At 41.8% G+C, this 17,568-nt stretch overlaps 5 protein-coding genes across 5 annotated transcripts; all 5 read left to right on the forward strand.

Annotated features, from left to right (window-relative positions):
• Positions 1-4,196: 4,196 nt before the first annotated feature.
• Positions 4,197-5,226, forward strand: BJ212DRAFT_1298650 (uncharacterized protein; the record flags this gene model as incomplete). The annotated part of the gene is made up of 8 exons (XM_041332720.1): positions 4,197-4,243; positions 4,294-4,350; positions 4,409-4,481; positions 4,607-4,769; positions 4,842-4,866; positions 4,926-5,014; positions 5,123-5,156; positions 5,205-5,226. The coding sequence occupies 8 exons, from the start codon at positions 4,197-4,199 to the stop codon at positions 5,224-5,226; spliced, it is 510 nt and encodes a 169-aa protein (XP_041194443.1).
• A 2,695-nt stretch (positions 5,227-7,921) lies between these two features.
• On the forward strand, positions 7,922-8,758 carry BJ212DRAFT_1479578 (uncharacterized protein; the record flags this gene model as incomplete). The annotated part of the gene is made up of 4 exons (XM_041339911.1): positions 7,922-8,178; positions 8,240-8,474; positions 8,539-8,589; positions 8,639-8,758. The coding sequence occupies 4 exons, from the start codon at positions 7,922-7,924 to the stop codon at positions 8,756-8,758; spliced, it is 663 nt and encodes a 220-aa protein (XP_041194444.1).
• Positions 8,759-9,953: 1,195 nt separating this feature from the next.
• BJ212DRAFT_1298652 (uncharacterized protein) lies at positions 9,954-10,588 on the forward strand (the record flags this gene model as incomplete). Its single annotated transcript, XM_041332721.1, has 3 exons — positions 9,954-10,238; positions 10,359-10,520; positions 10,568-10,588. The coding sequence occupies 3 exons, from the start codon at positions 9,954-9,956 to the stop codon at positions 10,586-10,588; spliced, it is 468 nt and encodes a 155-aa protein (XP_041194445.1).
• Positions 10,589-11,460: 872 nt separating this feature from the next.
• BJ212DRAFT_1298653 (uncharacterized protein) lies at positions 11,461-12,748 on the forward strand (the record flags this gene model as incomplete). The annotated part of the gene is made up of 4 exons (XM_041332722.1): positions 11,461-11,525; positions 11,875-11,990; positions 12,120-12,245; positions 12,267-12,748. 4 exons carry the CDS (start codon positions 11,461-11,463, stop codon positions 12,746-12,748), a joined length of 789 nt encoding a protein of 262 aa, XP_041194446.1.
• A 1,110-nt stretch (positions 12,749-13,858) lies between these two features.
• On the forward strand, positions 13,859-14,676 carry BJ212DRAFT_1298654 (uncharacterized protein; the record flags this gene model as incomplete). The annotated part of the gene is made up of 6 exons (XM_041332723.1): positions 13,859-14,065; positions 14,104-14,194; positions 14,315-14,371; positions 14,403-14,425; positions 14,513-14,596; positions 14,644-14,676. The coding sequence occupies 6 exons, from the start codon at positions 13,859-13,861 to the stop codon at positions 14,674-14,676; spliced, it is 495 nt and encodes a 164-aa protein (XP_041194447.1).
• Positions 14,677-17,568: the final 2,892 nt, after the last annotated feature.

Here is a 17,568-nt window from a genome sequence, read left to right on the forward strand (position 1 = left end):
AGGCATTTGTTCGTTCTCACACAATATCATAGATAGTGAAAAATGTCAAAACATGTGGACAGTTTTTTGAGCCACTGTATACTGCACAAGATCTCCATTGATGGTTTGCATCACCCCCAACTCAATGGCCTCTGTGCACCAAGTGCTGCACAACTGTCATAAAACAACACTGGTGACTTTGCAGGGATTTCAAATGGGTTGGGGGGATCATGAGGGGGAAACAGTGATTCTGCAAGCTGGCATTTCTTTGCTCTGATGTTCTCAAGATTTCATTACATACAGTAGTCCATGTATTAGAAAGCAATCATCAATCACGATTTTGTTAAATGTGGTATTGCATTGTGAGATGCAAGTGACAGTAAATTACTATAGCCTCTGTTAGTACAGGTAAAAACAGAACCGACATAATATCATATTCACTACCATTCAGCATCTTACAGAACCAACAATCATAGCAGGCACACAGTAAGCATGTCAGCTCAGCTTCATTCCTTGGCTGTACAACATGCTTACCATGACAAGAAGCACTCTGAGGATCCACTACTTTGTGGTGAGGATTCAAGGACAACACTTAGCACACAATAGTTGGATTTGGGTTATTTATGCTGTGCAGATGACAGACAACAGAAGGGTGCTTGTGAATAGAGGCGGGGAGATGGTAGGGAGGAAGAAAGGTGGAGCAACAGCAATTTGGCCCCAACAATATATGTAGCCTTGGGGTCCGTTGTGCTTTATAGCCCGCAATACTAATGACAAACTTAATGGACTTTCTGAGACAGAGGTTGTACTCAGTGATGCAAAGTTTGTACTTTGTTACAGTAATGTCAAAGAGATATGGAAGGAGCTCATCCTGACATAGTACTAATACCATAATTCACATCTCAACAGATTCTGCCTTGTCACAGCAGGTTCTTACTTGCTAGGATTTAATATTTAATATTCAATAATTGTTTGCCTTTGATTACATACACATTACTGCTTACTTTACCCTGTTGGAAGGTCATGTGACTCCAAGTTGCTATTAAGCGCCACATTTTCTCGCCCATTACAGTTAACATCATTTGCTTTGTTAAGAAGTTATGTGGCTTTTTCACAGTGATGTACATTTTGTGCAGGGATGGTTGATCACTTGCGCAGTCACTGGGGATAATGTCTTCATGGCATGATATGTCTTAGACATGCCCTTGAGACTGTATCCTTCTATCTTGTCTCTCACATCAGACCCTTACATGAGTGATCATCACTGAAGCTGCCTCTGCTAGAAGTGATGCACATTTTGTGTGAGGATTGTTGATCACTTGTGCAGTCACTCAGGACAGTGCCTCCATGGCATGATGTGTCTTAGACATGCCCTTGAGACTGTATCATTCTATCTTGTATACTACATCAGACCCTTACACGAGCAATCATCCCTGAAGCTTCTTCTTGAAGTGATGTACATTTTGTGCAGGAATTGTTGATACTGTATAATTCTTTTCCATGTGCTATTAGCTATTGCACTAATGCCAACCACAATGCAATCAATGAGTCCATGACTTCCTTTGTCTATAATTGATGATATACACTGTGTGCAGGAATCTTGATTGCTTTTTCAGGCACTTGGCACAGTGCCTCTATGGCATGATGTGTCTTGGATGTACCCTTGTATCTGACATGTGTGCTCTGTAAAGTGATGTCAATATGAAGCTGAGGTTCATGACTGAGTAGAAGGTCACAATTCCCTTCCAGATTTTGTCTGCAAGCAGCACAGTCTCAGGACACCAGCCAGGGGTGCGGGATCAAAGGCAGGTCCATTGCATATCCACACACACTCGTGTTGTCCTCCCAGAATGTGCTTAAATAGTATTAAATATGCTTTGATTGCTTGGTAGGTATTATGCAGAATACAACTGGTATACAAAAGCAGCTGGAAATCCAGGGAAACTGATGTGAAACAGGTGGAGTATACCTTGAAAACACATTCAGAGCCAAGCAGAAAGGAAAAAGACAGCAGAGTGGGTGCAAACATTGAGAGCTGAGCAAAAAGGAAGTAGAAAACAGAGTGGATTGACAACATGTCAAGAGCAGACAGTGGAGGAGATCAAAAATAGGAAGTAGATAACACAGCAATAAAGGTGTGGTAGGTGCTGGTAGCAGAATCGAGACAGGTTGAGGAAGCACAAGATGGCTGATGCTGTGACAGGCTGATAGATTTGGCCCTCACTGACAGTCTCATTCCACATGTCATTGGACACCTGCAAAAACTTTAATTAGTATCATAGACAACTGAGTGGATACAACATACCAAATTCTTGGCTTCCTTGTTGTATTTCTCAAAATTGAGCAAATAAGAGTTGGTCAGCACATATAAGACTCAGAGTAGATGATTTTTCCCAAGATGATCTGATATCAATGTCCCATAGTAGGCATTGAACTCATCTGTTGAATATATGCACACAAGGCAGCAAAATTGTGTACCTCCCACTACTTGAACCAGGACAAGACAGGGAAATTGTGACTTACTTGTTGTCAGCCCACTAGCCAACACACAAGGAGAATAAACTTATGGATATGCAGAGGGCTGTTGACAGCAGCAGAAAGATGGTGGAGAAGAAGAAAGGAGGGGCTTCAAATGTTGGGGCAAATACTTTTTATAAACTTCAGAGATGCGGCATATTGTGCAATCTGATAAACTTTGCCCCAAAAAAGAACAATTGTCGACATTGAGCAAAGAAGTGTGGAGTTGTGAATATGCAGAGTGCATATGCATACACAGTTAGCCTTTTGTAAATCCAGCACTTTGCAGTTGAAGATAACATGCAAACGTGAGGCGTTTCAGGGTGTTGCAAGTGTTTTTCATTATCAAATCACAAATGAGCTCATCCAAGCACATTCCATCACATGACCAAAAGGGTAATCCACATTTCAACATAGACAGCCCAATCTGAGCACAACAAGTTCTCACTGGGCTTGATGAATGGTGCTTACATGACAGTTAGGCAGATTAACAGATGTTTCCATTCACTATATTTACATCAAATACATTGAATACATCACCATACCTAGCTCTTGTTTGGTAAGGTTTTGGATGATTTGCCAAGTGACTGGCCGATATGGGGAGCTAATCAGTAGGTGAACATTCCAAGCCAGCAATTTTGTATCTTCCCACATGAAATTGAACCAAATTTGAACCATGATGTGTCCCTCACCATCCATGGCATACATCCTTCAGCTGATGGGCTGCATATGATTATGTTTTAGCTTTCAGTATCCTCTACTAATTTTCATCCAACTCACTCACCACAAGTGCATCTAATTCCCACATACAATAAATTATGGCTCACACCTCCTACAAAGTTTTATGATGGTGCAACACACATCAGTGTGCCAAAAATTTTATGTGAGCAGATCAATCTCTTTCTACAGCCTTCCATAATTACACTCAACTTGCAATTTTCAATTCAGCATGTTGACTTGGTTATACAGTGCTCCATTATGGCAACATATTTTTGGAGTGAATACAACAAGAGAAATGCCATACAAACATAATTAAGAAACACTCTTGACATGATGCACATACCACATTCCCTGCATCAAGCCTCCAGGCACCTCCAACACCCCAGACACACCCACAAGGTCACTTTCCCAAATCCAAATCTGATCTGCATTCCAGACATCTTGCAACATCACCTGCCATCGCCATCGTTGATTCTGATACCAGACAGAATGGTGCACCCAAGTGCAGAGCATGTGTCTGGTGTTCATCACACATAAATCAGATCATGATATTGCAATACCAAAGTAGATATATGTTCTTCATAGATCCATTAGGCTAGTTCGATTTCAATATGTACTAGGTCTAGACACATGTTTTCTTACTGTAACTGCTACCAATGAATTGTTTTTGCTGTTCTCCTTGTGTGATTCCTCACCTCTTCTCTTTCTTTGTTGAATTAATGTAATTGTTGGCTGAACTGTACACCATGAAGTTAACTGCCTTTGCAGCATGGAAATGTCACATGACCGCATGTTGCATTCACATTGGGGTTATCAATATTTAGGAGAGGTTGGAAACTCCAGTGATGCAGAGGATATATCAGAAATCAAATTATAACCAACTGAAGATTGACTGGAGATGCATCATGTTAATGTTGCTGGCACTGAGACATGGTTCAAATAGATGTAGATCAATATCTACTAAGTTGCAGCATACCTTCATGGCCATTGGAGTGGCAATGGTACTCAAAAGCAGTGATACAGTTAGGTGATTGATTGATTTCTTAGGTGCATTCTATAACCTCACCTCCTTCCTAGTGATCCTTTGTTGGGTGCCGATTATAGCATTCAGTCAAAACAAGTTGATGCATTCCAGTATGGGATCAGTATTACATAATTCAATGGAAACTGACTGAAGCTGCTGATCAAACAGGGATGAGATGTGTGGTGATTGGGAAGGAATCATGTACCCATTGGGTGTCATGTACTATTTTTCCTGCAAGACAGTAAGTAACACATGATCATATTTAACTCAATGTCTCTTACGTTGCACAGAAGATGTATATGGCAGCTGACATAAGGAGGTACTCACACAATCAACTGCAGAACCTTGATAATTGGATACATGCAGCATGCAGAAAACTGTGAGAAGATATGTGGTTCCTGGTTGTTGAACCTATTACAAAGCAGGACAGTGATCACTATGAATATTACTGTGCAGACACAAAGCAGCATGTCATTGCTTGGTTTGATGCATTTGATGCAAGTCTGCTTTTTCAGGAGTGTGTTCACATGTGAGTGAAACCATAAATGTAAGCTACAACATCTTACCAATGCACACTACAATGTTCAACTCAAATATGTAGGTCTTGAGCTTGAAGCACAATTTTGGTAAGAAATATTGGTCCATGAAATAACACCACTTGGATGTTGACATGCATATAAATTAGGAAGCATGTCGATTTCTTTCCATGTCATTACAAAATGAGGCCTTCTGATGCAAATGAGCTACAAGCTCAGTTGGAATGGTTTTCAGCAGGTAAAATATGGTTCTGCATACACCATGGAACTGAATTAAACATACATTGTAGAAGGACTGACCTTAGAACAATCGACAGCAGCTTTATTGTTTCAGAATAATGAGCAGATGGAGAAAATAATATCTTGTATCATCAGATTTGGTATGTCACTTGAATATGATGGTTTTGTTTTTGAATGGAATGGTGTAGGATCTCATCTGTTGTCCAATGATTTCATGACTGAGCAAGGAGTAGCATTTTGTGGTACGTCTGCTTTGCCCACTTATATGGTGAAATAAATAGAACCTACCCATAATAATCATAGGAAGGATATAGAGCATCTTGTGTAGGTTGTTTATGACCAATGCAGTTAAAGTTTTGTATTAACTCATAGGGTCATGGATAAGGTCATCATCATCAATTTTTAAACTACTATGGTCTGCTAGAAGCTTGTTTGATGTGGTCTCACTCCATAGACTAATCATAAGCCACCAGTGTAGCTTTATCTACTCTCAGCTTTCTTGCAGGAATATTCACAACCCCAGGTCATTCATTAATCATGACAGTTCCATGCATAATCACCATGACCATCCTAGGAGGTTTCTTCTTTTGGTTGTCAGCCATTATATTCCATCAGCATATGGGACACAGAAGCAGGACAGTATATTAAGTGTTGTTGTGATGTAGACCATGGGATCTGAGGTCCTAATGAGAAGTGCCCAGGTATGGAACATAAAACATGCACTAAGCCACTGAAACATAGTGACAGCTGCTACACATTGTAGAACCACAGCCTGCATAACTTCATGAATATATATACAGAGGCAGATTGATACAAACAACTGCATAGTTCTACATGATGTTGGGCATAAAACATGCAATGAGTAATTGTCAATGTTCAGAAAAACTCAGAAGCACATATTCTATGCAAATCATTCCCTTGAGAATGCTGAACCCTGAAATCACACATGAAAATCAATATTGACAAGTGTTTTAGTTGTAAATAAAAAGAGACTCACCCTATATCACATAAACCTCACAATCCTGGTGACATGAACGCATCCACATCATACTTTGTGCCAAGACAACTGAGCACAGTTGCTCAGGTGGTCAAGTCCATGATTCAGAGATGATGACATTTCATGTGAAACGTCTGTCTTGACAGTGGATAGACGCTCAGTGTTTATAGCATCAAAAATGTCATGCTAGAGCTTCAGTCTGTTGTAAAGTGGTGTACTTACCCAACATATAATGAAAACTCACTATAAGTCATTCTCCTTCTCTCTTTTGTGCACTGACACTGTGTGAAAAAAGATCATGCGCCATCTATTTAAAATAAGAAGGGTTGTGATACTCCAGCATGTCAGAATGTTCAGATTGACATGCAACTTGCCTGATTACTGTGGATACACAGTTGAGCAGTATTTGCTGAATGCAGGAACAATGTGATCTTCAGATTTATACAAGAAAGATTTTCCTGATGACGCTTAATGAGTCTTGAAAATTCAAGGGTTGTCACCCAATTACAGTGAGAGAAATGGTCAAACAATTGTTGAGAAATTCAGCGCACAAGTCTCAAAAATGTGGAGACTTCCACAAAGAATAGATTGTCTGAGAGTTGACGAGTGTCTCCTTCCACAAAGTTCAAGATAACAGCAATTGTGGGATGAAATCAAGCCTTCCTCCACTCTATTGACAAGTGTTGTCCTTGTGAAGCAGTGGTGGTGTTTTGCATGATGTGGTTAATTTATCTTGCTGTTTCATAACTGATGGGGATGGACTTACTGTGGTTAGGCTCATGAAATCTGGCCTTTTCATCAGCTAGCTCCAAAAATAACATTAATGCACATCCAAGATCATCCCATACATAGCCTTCCAATGGTGTGAATCATCTTAATTATTTGGACTAAATTGAAAGTTAGTCGTGGTTTTGTCATGTGTCCCATTCACATTGTTCCATTCTGCGATCTACTGCTTAGCAAATCATTCGCACCTGGCCATTTGTTACTCACTGCTGTGATCTGTGTCAACTTTCCTTGCAGCTTCATTGTCCAACCCTGATGTACATGCACATTGTCCATTATCTTTGCTAAGGTGTAGAACATGTTGATATACTGCAAGCCAAATCTCCGATGAACAAGATTTTACTATTGTCCTGCTCAGCAACTGAGTCTGGTTTGTTTTCACTTGTCAGGTTCAATTGATGGGAGGGAACATCAGACCTGCCAAACCAGGCAGCTGGTTTTCAGGTTCACTATCTGAGTAGAGTACTGTACTTCACTTCACTCATGGTAACCCAGCAGGGCCTATAGTTCTAAAGAAGTTACCCATTGGTTGTTAATTGTATCTAGATTCTAATGTACAATGTTGTGGCTGCAATTGATGGTTAGAGCACAGTCCTGGAGTTTGAAAGGCTGAAGTCTGACTGCATGTGTGGGATGACATTAGATAATCCAGATATATGCAGTGTCCATGAGTGGTGCATGCCACGGCAAGTTCTGTAAATGGTTTGCATTCATACATTTAGACACCCCAGACTCTTGATATCCGAGCACTGATCACACTGAGTTATGCTGTAAAGCCTCACTATCACAGTAGCACTGTACAATCATGGCAATGAAGATATATCTGATGTTGAAGCCCATTCTCATTGAGAAGATTACATGATCTGAAGAAGCATGCAAGATGATTTGCTCGATGCCAGTTATCCAATATCAATTAATCAAGCAAAAACTAAATGTCCAGTGGGATTTAAACAGTTCAAGCATCAGCAATCCCACTTCAATGACTGTAGATGCTGACGATACACATATATATAGCTGACTGTTCCTTCCAACTGTGCATACCCACTACTTGTACTCTTGCACCAACATGGTGTCTATGTGAAGATGCTTCAAAACAGTGAACCAAAAGTGATGGAGGATCACATGGATCCAGGAGATTTACAGCTGTATGAGAGCATGGCTGTGTACTTGAGAGACATCATACTTGCATTCAAGGAGGAGTGGGAGGATGAGGGATATACACTGAAATTTTGTTCAGCCCACTTGGAGTTCTATATGGCAATGGTACTAACAGGTGGCACTTTCAATGATCAAAATGTGCAGAAGGTGAAAAAGAGGTTCAATGTCACATGGAATAACTTTGTAGAGCATGTGGAAGTGACAGATGTCCGGAAGCATGAGTAGATTGCCACTCATCTGTCCATGACCACCATACTCATCATTCATTATATAAGTGGATAGAAACGAGAATGCATATCATGAATTGATCTGTGGCAAGGACAAGAACATGTGTGGTCTGGACAATTTCCCCAGCATCAGCCATACAAAGGAGTCATTCCATATGATTGAGAGATTTATCAAGGATTGGGAAGCTGCATGGGCTGCAAAGAACATGTTGTTTCAGCCTGAGGGTGGAGAACAGCAGGAACAAACTGGCAAGGAGAAGGAAAAGCAGGCCACTTGTACCGTGCAGGAGGTGAGTGTATTAAACATATGACAGGTATTGTTCTGAAATATGTATGTAATCATGGATTGACCAGAGCCCTGCAAAGAGCACAAAGGGTAAAGATGTTGTCCATAACATGCACAAAGTAGGTACCTATGGCAGCCTAGAATTCAACATGCTAAATCATTTAGAAGGATCAGAGAACATCAATACAAGAGGATAAAAGCACAAAGAACAGCCAACACCTTGTCCAGAACACATTGGCAGTGAGTAGTTCTGTGACTTACAGGATGATGCTCATCATGCAATCCTGAAATCCTTCATATCCAACTCATTCCCAGATCCCCTTCCGCTGTGTGCTCCACACCTCAGCAGGATCGACTATGCTCCGGATTTACCCCTGAGCTCCAGACCATTGGATCTCCACTGCTAGCCTGAACCATAACCCCCTGTCCCATCCACCCTATGTACACTCCATCCAGCAAAACATTCAGACTTCACCTCATCTCGGATTCTGGACTCTATCCACCTTCTCATATCCTGGTCCTGTATCCACCTTGTCTTCTGGATCCCCAGATCTCCGGACTTCTGGATATTAGCTCTGGACCTATTCCCACCCTCTGTCTGATATCCTGCGCCTATCCCCATTTAGGCATTCTCTGCTTTCCGGCTTTCGGTTACCTCTTGTTCTGTCTTGCTTATTGATCCTTGTATGAGTCTTCATCTCCGAGTTCATTTACTTATGTTCCATCTTACTTACTAATGTGTTTCCACATGCTCGTACATAGCCTTGCTCCATTGCTTACTGATCCCCTCAGATACTGTTCAGTATATAACCCCTGTAGATACTCCTGTAGTTCCTTAGTTTGAATATCAACTTAGACTTGCCCAATCCTTTCTCAGACTTTGGTCCAGCTAAGTCTGTCCTACCCATCAGGCCTAGGGATTGATTCCCTAGGCCGGAGCTCTGCCTTTCCAGCACTTACCCTCTTTCCGGACTTAGGTCCAATCCCTGTCTCTCCAACTCTACCTTAGGGTAGTCTACCTCTGTTTGTTTCTACATCAAACTTCGTCCGATGTAGCCCCTATTCCTTCTGGACCTTTGGACCTCCTATCCTTCCACCCTGTTTCCTGTAGAAGTATTACCTTGCAGTGGGAACTCTCCTGAGCACTTCCTGTGTTCCTCTGGAACTCTCCCACGCTCCTCCGGACATTTCCTGCGCTCCTCCGGAAGTCCCCTAGCACTCTCCAGCAGAGTAGCCAGCCTCCGGAAGTCCTCTGGACTTCATCGGACCATCATCAGACCTCATACGAAATGAAGGGCACATACTCAGGTAAGGGGCACAGCATACAAGCTGAGGCCAAGCCCCTTTGAGTCAGTCTCTCTCCCCCTTGAGCAACATGGTTCTTAACAATGAGTCAACACCTGATAAGGATGACAATGATGGTAGTAATGCAGGAGAGTCTTCATGTGATGCCAATGAAAATGATGGATCCATATCTGAGAACATGCATGGTATGAGCAAGATTTCCCATTTTCAAGGACAACAAGCCCCCATTGATCATCTGGTCATTAGCAGCTACATGATTGAAGGTGATGGTGTATCACAAAATGCAATGAATGATCATGGGGATTGCATGAACACTGACATTTTGAATGTATCTGCTAATGAGATGGAAATGGTGGCAGTCAATGATGGAGACAGTGCAGATGACAACAGGAACCTGAGGGATGGCACAGAAGGCAATGGGAAAAGGAAGCACACAGGCTCTCTAGCTCTGTCTCCCCAAATGGTATCACTAATGTCTCTTGAGAAGTCAAACATAAATCTCACTGAACAATCATACCAGACTCGCAACAGGCAAAGCAATAGAAAGTGTTCAAAGCCTCTTTCCTCTATGTCATGTGTACAGTCCATCCCTCATAACCCCATCAATGCAGGGCCTCCTCAAATTGAAGTGGCTAAGGAGGGCTCACATGTCACTCATCAGAGTGAGGTATCCACTACTCAGCAGTCTAGTCAGGGAGACAATGCCCATACCATCACCACAGGACCACTATCTACTGCAGCCCAGGTATGATTGTCATATGGCAGCCTGAGTCCTAATGTGCCATTTATTAGGACTGGCTGGAGACATTTTGATCACAGATATTATGGATTCGTAACAGTAATATACAAATTGGGAATCAGGGGGAGTGAACATTTATATTTGTGGTTCCAATCACATGTAGTAGTCTACTGGTTTTATGCAATATGTTCTATCGACTATTGGAAAATGTGTCTGACATGATACCATCAAATTAGAGGTCACATGTCAATATCTTCAGCTGAATGTGGACTGGAAGGGATACAGTCATGATGGGTAATCCATGAGATGCAATCATACCATCTATTGATTGATCTCATATATAAACCAGCAAAGCCACACATGTATTATTGTTTTCAGACATGACAACTACCCCTCAATCACCTCAAACTTTGGCTCCCAGTTTATCGCCAATTGTACTGCTGTTCCATGATCTTCCCCTCCTCTGCATGCATTACACCTTGCTGTGTGGGTTATGTATTTGAAGTCAATGCATGACATACATGTTATCTGGATGAAGTACTGCAATTACTTGGAACTCAAAGAATCAGGTGTAGGATTTGAATCATCAACATCAATATCCAGGACATCACCAAACAGAATGGGTGTGATGATCCCATATGATGCATACATAGGCTTATTATTCCTTGCAGGAATTGTGTGTGTTTGTTTAGTCTTGATATCTATCAAAAGTCTTACTTGCATTTTTCTGTCCTTCTGATGGATGTTGTTTCTTCCACTGTATCTCATCATGGACATCATTGTTCACATACAAAATTCAATAAAAATCACACTGATTGTACTTTTGCATCTGAATCTAGATATCACTTGAATTATAATCAGTATCCTGGGTGATTGACATCTTGCATAGGATATGGTAATGATTTACATGACATTGGCAGAAGACAACTTACCTGTATACTCTATCATGCCTGATATGGAAGGGAATGACATGGCTGGTATATGCTGGAAAATGTCCTGGAACATCCAATTGTAAGTGCTTGCAGGTCCCCTCTGTCCAGCTGTGGAGAGCATCTTATAAGGTCAGATTCTGAACTGTGAGAGATAAATCATCCTCTCTCAGCTATGCTGTCTTCAGTACCAGTTGCAACCATGTCAATACATTATCTGTTATCAGACCCTGTCATTCTCAAAAACATTCAACGATCAGCTGAAGAGTGGAGCACTCTTTGCAAAATGAAGATCACACTTGCTCCCATGGTTCCTCAAGATTTATTGGTTATCATATTCAAGGAGAATGATTGTATTGTAAGGAGACTTTCAGCTAGGCATGTTGATTCTGAACATAGGATATGTAGTGTCCAATATCATGACTGTGCAGTAATGCATTTCAGGCAGTGCACCACCAATGGCTCAAATATGTTGAGATTGTGACCAAATATGTGGTAGAAGTGGACAAGGGCCATGTTGACCCACAAGATCTACAGCTGTACACAAGTATACTGGCCTACCTCAAGGATGTGATGTGCACATTTAAAGAAGAGACAGAGGCTTCCAGGAATGATCATTTGATTGGATTAGAGAGATCAGCACACCTTGATTTCCATTATGCATTATTGTTATCAGGTCAAACATTCATGGAATCGAATCGTCACAAGATGGAAAGGAGGTTCAATGTGACATGGATGGACTTTCTTACTGGAATGAGCATCCCAGAGCTAGCCATACATGAGTACAATTTCTGTGATGGATGTTTCTGACATCTGTCACCAGTCACTGTTCCCTCAGCCTTTCATGTGCTGCTATGCGGCGAGGTTGAAGATTTTTGTGGTTTCATGTCTGTCAAGCATTCTGATGCTTCTCTCAGCATGGTTGATAGATATCTTGAAAAAAGTATGATAGCTTGGTGCACATCCAAAGACTTGGTATTGCATGGTCAGGCCATTCCAGATCTGGGACCTTCAGAAACTCAGGAGAGGTTGGTAATCAGGCTGCCAGCTATGGCTAAGATGAAGAACTGCAAGAAGGAGGACACTGTGACAGAGACCAGAGCTCCGATGAGAAAGGGAAAGGAAAAGGCACCCATACAGGTGGACATAGAAGACGTACCATCACAGTCAACTTTGTCGGATGCAATGGCAAAATCAACACAGCACTGCACAACCACTGTCAATCAGACTGTCAAACAGTTTGGTACCCTGACAATATCGATTGAGAAGGACAAGAGCATTGGAACACAACCTAGGCATATGTGAACATCAAAATCCCAGACATTGACAATGGAAACTCGTCTAGAGGCAGGTCAGCATCATGTTCAGAAGGATGGAGGCAAAAAGTCAAGAACAACAGTTGGAAATGCAAGCATCCAAGAGACTTCCAAGTCAGTTATATCCAGGGTGAGGGAAGTGAATGATGATGTGCCAGTGGAGAGAAACAGTGTGAGAGGTGTCATTTCCTCCAACCACAATAATATCTGATTCTTCTGCAGTCTCCCATACCAATTATCAACCCACTCTGAAGGATCAGTAACCAGGAGATTCTATGATGAGCCACACTCTTCGCAGATGGGATGACTGTTGCCAACAATATGTTGATCTGGTCGGTCAAGGAGTATTGCATCCTCACTGGTGTTCCATTAGCTGTGGACTTTGATGAACAACTCATGTTGCAGAGCCCAGAGGAGGCCTCATTCAGACAGCATGATTCATATTTTGAGGCCCTTGGGCTTGAATGATTTTACATTGCATTAGCTCACATGGAGCACAGTCCTTACCACCTCGTCCATCTTTTCCATGCACTGGGGAAGGCCGCCCTGGAGACAAATCTATTATCAGCAAGTAGCTCCACAGTTGATGATGTGGACCCATTGCTGTGACTGAGATCAAAACAGCCAGAAGACTCCCTTGATGATGACATTTTCCTATTGTCCAACAGTAGCTCCATCGTCTGTGCCACTGATAATTGTTATGAACTTGGATAGAGCGTCGTTCCAATAAAGGAATCAAGATCAGGGTCGATCAAGGACTAAGCCTTATTGAGTCAATGCCTCTCTCAGGAGCAATCGTCTAGACTCCCGCAGGATCTAGAGTTCAAATGAGACAATGGCTAGCCTCCTTCCCAAGGAGCTAGAGTTCAAGTTATCAGAGAGAACCAAGTAGATTCAAGTTAGAGAGAATACAAGTGGTAGCTAGGGTTTATATACATAAAGGAATCATGCACAGACCAAGCTGGGCAAAGGGTAACTAGTACTAGAAATGGAAGGTTCATGGGAAAATAGGGTATAAGTCAGAGATAAAGGAGACCATGAGGAAACAGCACAGTGAAAAGGAAGTGTTAGAAGTACAGCAATATAGGAGTCCGCAGTGATGATGGGAAAAAAGGTGGGGCACTGTAACAATAATTTGCCAAGACTGAGATCGAAGCAGTTGGAGGAGTCTGATGATGATGATATTATCATTCTTAATGATGAAGATGTTGAGTTTTTACAGGATGATAGAGCTATAGGCAAGGATTGTGAAATCTTCATTGTTGACCATGATATCAATCAAAGCACTGATGAAGACACTCACATGGTATGCTCTGGCCCACTGATAATGAACACAAATTACAGCACAATCAAAGACCTAGAAAGGTTATGCAAAGATGTTGCAGTGGAGGGACAACAGAAGTGAGTAGAATCACGCACAATGTCCCTCCTGAAGGTAAGTCACAACTGAGTGACCTTATTATTGCAGATGCTGACTCCTCTACCTCAGGGAGAAGGGGAAAGAGGACCTAGCAAGTGATCTAAATGTGTGGTAGACCAGAGATCTGTTAGACAGTCAAGCCCCATCATAAGGTCAACCCCAGGACCTCTTACCACACATGTGTCCCACCAGGTGTGTAATAGCATGCCATATGTGTTGACAGGACACACTGAAGGTACAACTGAGGTGAGTATAGTATGCATTGCTGATAAATGGAGGTCCATTCATTTCTATTATTGTCCACATTCACAGAACTTCATGCCTGCTCCTTAGCCCATCTCAGATGACTCAATGGTTCAGGTGTCAGGAACAATACAGGGAGGTGCTCCATATGGACCAACTAATGAAGAGACCAAGGTATGAGGGATCCCATCTATTTATGACAACTGCACACTATTGATCAGACCTGGTTCGAGAAATGGATGCAACAGGATTGACTTACCAGGAACCCATGCCATCATTAATCTAGACTCCTGTTTTATGTAAATAGGTGTCCAGATCTTGAATATGTACCCATAAAAATTCTGCTCTCCTTTGTACTTTGAGAGTCATATTATTCAATGGTAACATATGAAAATGAGATGATGCAGGAGGGAATAAAACATAAATACAGTGTCAAGGACACAATATATTATTGATACAAGATCACAGCAGGTAATCTGATATAAACATTGAAAGGACAAGACAAGTGTGAATTTCTATCCATCTCCTAATCTTCTTCAGTCTTGATCATAGCTGCTAATAAACCCATCTCTTTTACCATTGACTCTGATTTCACCCTCTGTGAATGATTTCCCTCCTCCACCCTGGCAATTGTCTGTTCTAGCTGCTCTTCTTTGACTGTATCTAATTTTACATCAGTTGGAGGCACCTGCAAGTGGCCTTTGGCATCTGGTTGCACAATCTGTGCCATGTATTAGTAGGTACCATTCATAAAAATTTGATGCGACACTCACTATATCAGGTATGTTTGGCTCAGGTTGATTTATGACCTCTGGTTGGCGTGCTTTGTCGATGAGCACTGGCAGCATAGCAATTGCATGGAGGCTGCTGCAGGTACTGCAGAATGGTGCATCACCATAGACTGTCCTCAAGTGATTGTTCTTCTGGAATGTCAGAAACACATATAAGAATAAAATAGTACTCACCAATCACTCAGCTCTCACATTTTGAGACAATTGTTTTTTGAGAGTGTGCACTTTGGCAACCTGTAATCTAGTGATTGGTGGCATTATATGGCGAGGGATTATTATTCAGAGACAAATATATTTGGCAAAGTTGAGACAAGTGATGGATTTGTGATGGACAGATGATGGATGGATGATGGACAACATCCAATTGTGGCATGTTTGGTTGTATTTCTGACACATTCACACAGTCCTTTGGTGGACTTTATAACTGGAACATTGTTGTGTGGTTTGTTTTTTCTTGTTTTTAGCATGTCCATTGTTTTTGCTAAGTCTTTCATTCCAACTTTGCATCCAAGTCCATTCTAGTTCTCATCTTATATTACAGTTTCTTACTGCACATGGGTCACACTACAAATGAATTTGCTCCATGTGCACATGTGGTCCTATTACATTATCGCAGACAAAGAAACTCGCTGCCCATTCTCAACCTATGACCCAAACTTTGCTTGTTGTGGCTTGCCAGTAGTTGAAATCAACAGGAAGTCCTGATCATTGATTTGCAACATTATTAGTACATCCCACACTTGCTTAGTGCCATCCACCTCTCACTGCCATCCTTATCTGAGTACCCTCTGTCTCTTAGTGTTGTCCATCTCTCACTGCCATCCATCCCTTGATGCCATTGATATCTGACCACCATCCATCTTTGACTGTTATCTTCATCTTAGTTCCATCCATCTCCTCCTGCCATCCAGCTCTCACATCCATCTCCCAGTGTATTAGTACCATCCATGTCTCAGTGCTCTCCATACATTACTGCAATACATTTACTGCTTTATGACTCATACTACTGCCCATCTCTGGGTGCAATTAATCTGTTTCTGCCATCAGGATGTCAGTGCAGTCCATATCTGACTGCAATGCATGTCCTGTCATCTGTCCCTCATTTCTGTCCATGTCTTACAATGTATTTGGTTCCACTGCCATGCCACATGATGTGTCACTCCATCACCCTCACTTTTTATGTGTTTGGCAGTCTCACTGCCATCTGTCCATTCCTACTGCAGTCTCTCTTCCTCCCATGTCACTCCTGTCCATCTGTCTGGGTGGGTTTGATTCATTGGTGCCAGGTGACATTTTTGTGGTTCAACCATGTTCAATTCATCTCACATCAGGTAGAGGAGCGACAATTGAAAGTGCTCTCTTTTGATTTATTCAACATGCAGCCTCCAATCCACCTGTTACAACTAATTTTTGATGGCTACAACCATGCAAAAACTGAATTCAATGCCAAGCCTTCTCATGACATACTGATTTGAGTTCAGAACCATTGTTCACGTCTACCTTTACCATGAGATGAAATGGGATATCACTGCCCAGCAACAGCACTTGATGTCCAGCTGCCATTGAGCTGCCATGTGCTGCTGCTGAAAATTCATTGACAGTGATGCCTGACTTACAGACAACAGTTGACAATGTGTCTATAAAGCATGATTGACCATTGGAAAATCTTGTCATGAAAGTTGGCTATGATGCACATCATGTCACGACATGGGATGAGCCTAACCAGTGAGTAAACTCTGGATGGTAGTTGCATTTGTGCTTAGTGCCTTCCAGATGTGTAGCATATGCTGCCTCTTCCCACCAGAACTCCCAATGGCACGCACCTCTACACATCATTGTGACACCATGCTTGTTGTTGCTGTGACTCTTGTTAATGTTGTGTGTAGTACAGTGACAAAGAATGGACCCTGTGAGTCCCATAGTAAAATTTGATTGTAGATGTTGTATGATGGTACTGCTGTGCACTATGTAAATAATATGTATACCTAATGTGTCTGATGGAAAGATTATGTATGAGGGTCAACAGTGATCAACCAAGAAGCATACACTTCTGGATCACAATGCCTTTCATGAAGCAGAGACCAGGGCATTCAAAATAGATACCAAGGCACATGTGAAGGGACATGAAGGTGAAGGAGGGTATATAACCAAATTGCTTGGTCTATCTATGGTGAATCTAGGTATATGAATGGTGAATTGAGCGTGCAGGAGTGTTGTAAGTATGGTTGCTGAAGTTACAGCTCAATTGCTCAGTTTAAAGTGTACATTCCAAAACAGATACAATGCATGATGTGGAACAACTCCAATGCAGAGTCCACTTCAGATAATGACCAAATTCAGAACAAGGGCTATAAA

The sequence above is a fragment of the Suillus subaureus genome (genome assembly GCF_016647635.1).
Source record: "Suillus subaureus strain MN1 chromosome Unknown BJ212scaffold_11, whole genome shotgun sequence".
Classification (NCBI taxonomy): domain Eukaryota; kingdom Fungi; phylum Basidiomycota; class Agaricomycetes; order Boletales; family Suillaceae; genus Suillus; species Suillus subaureus.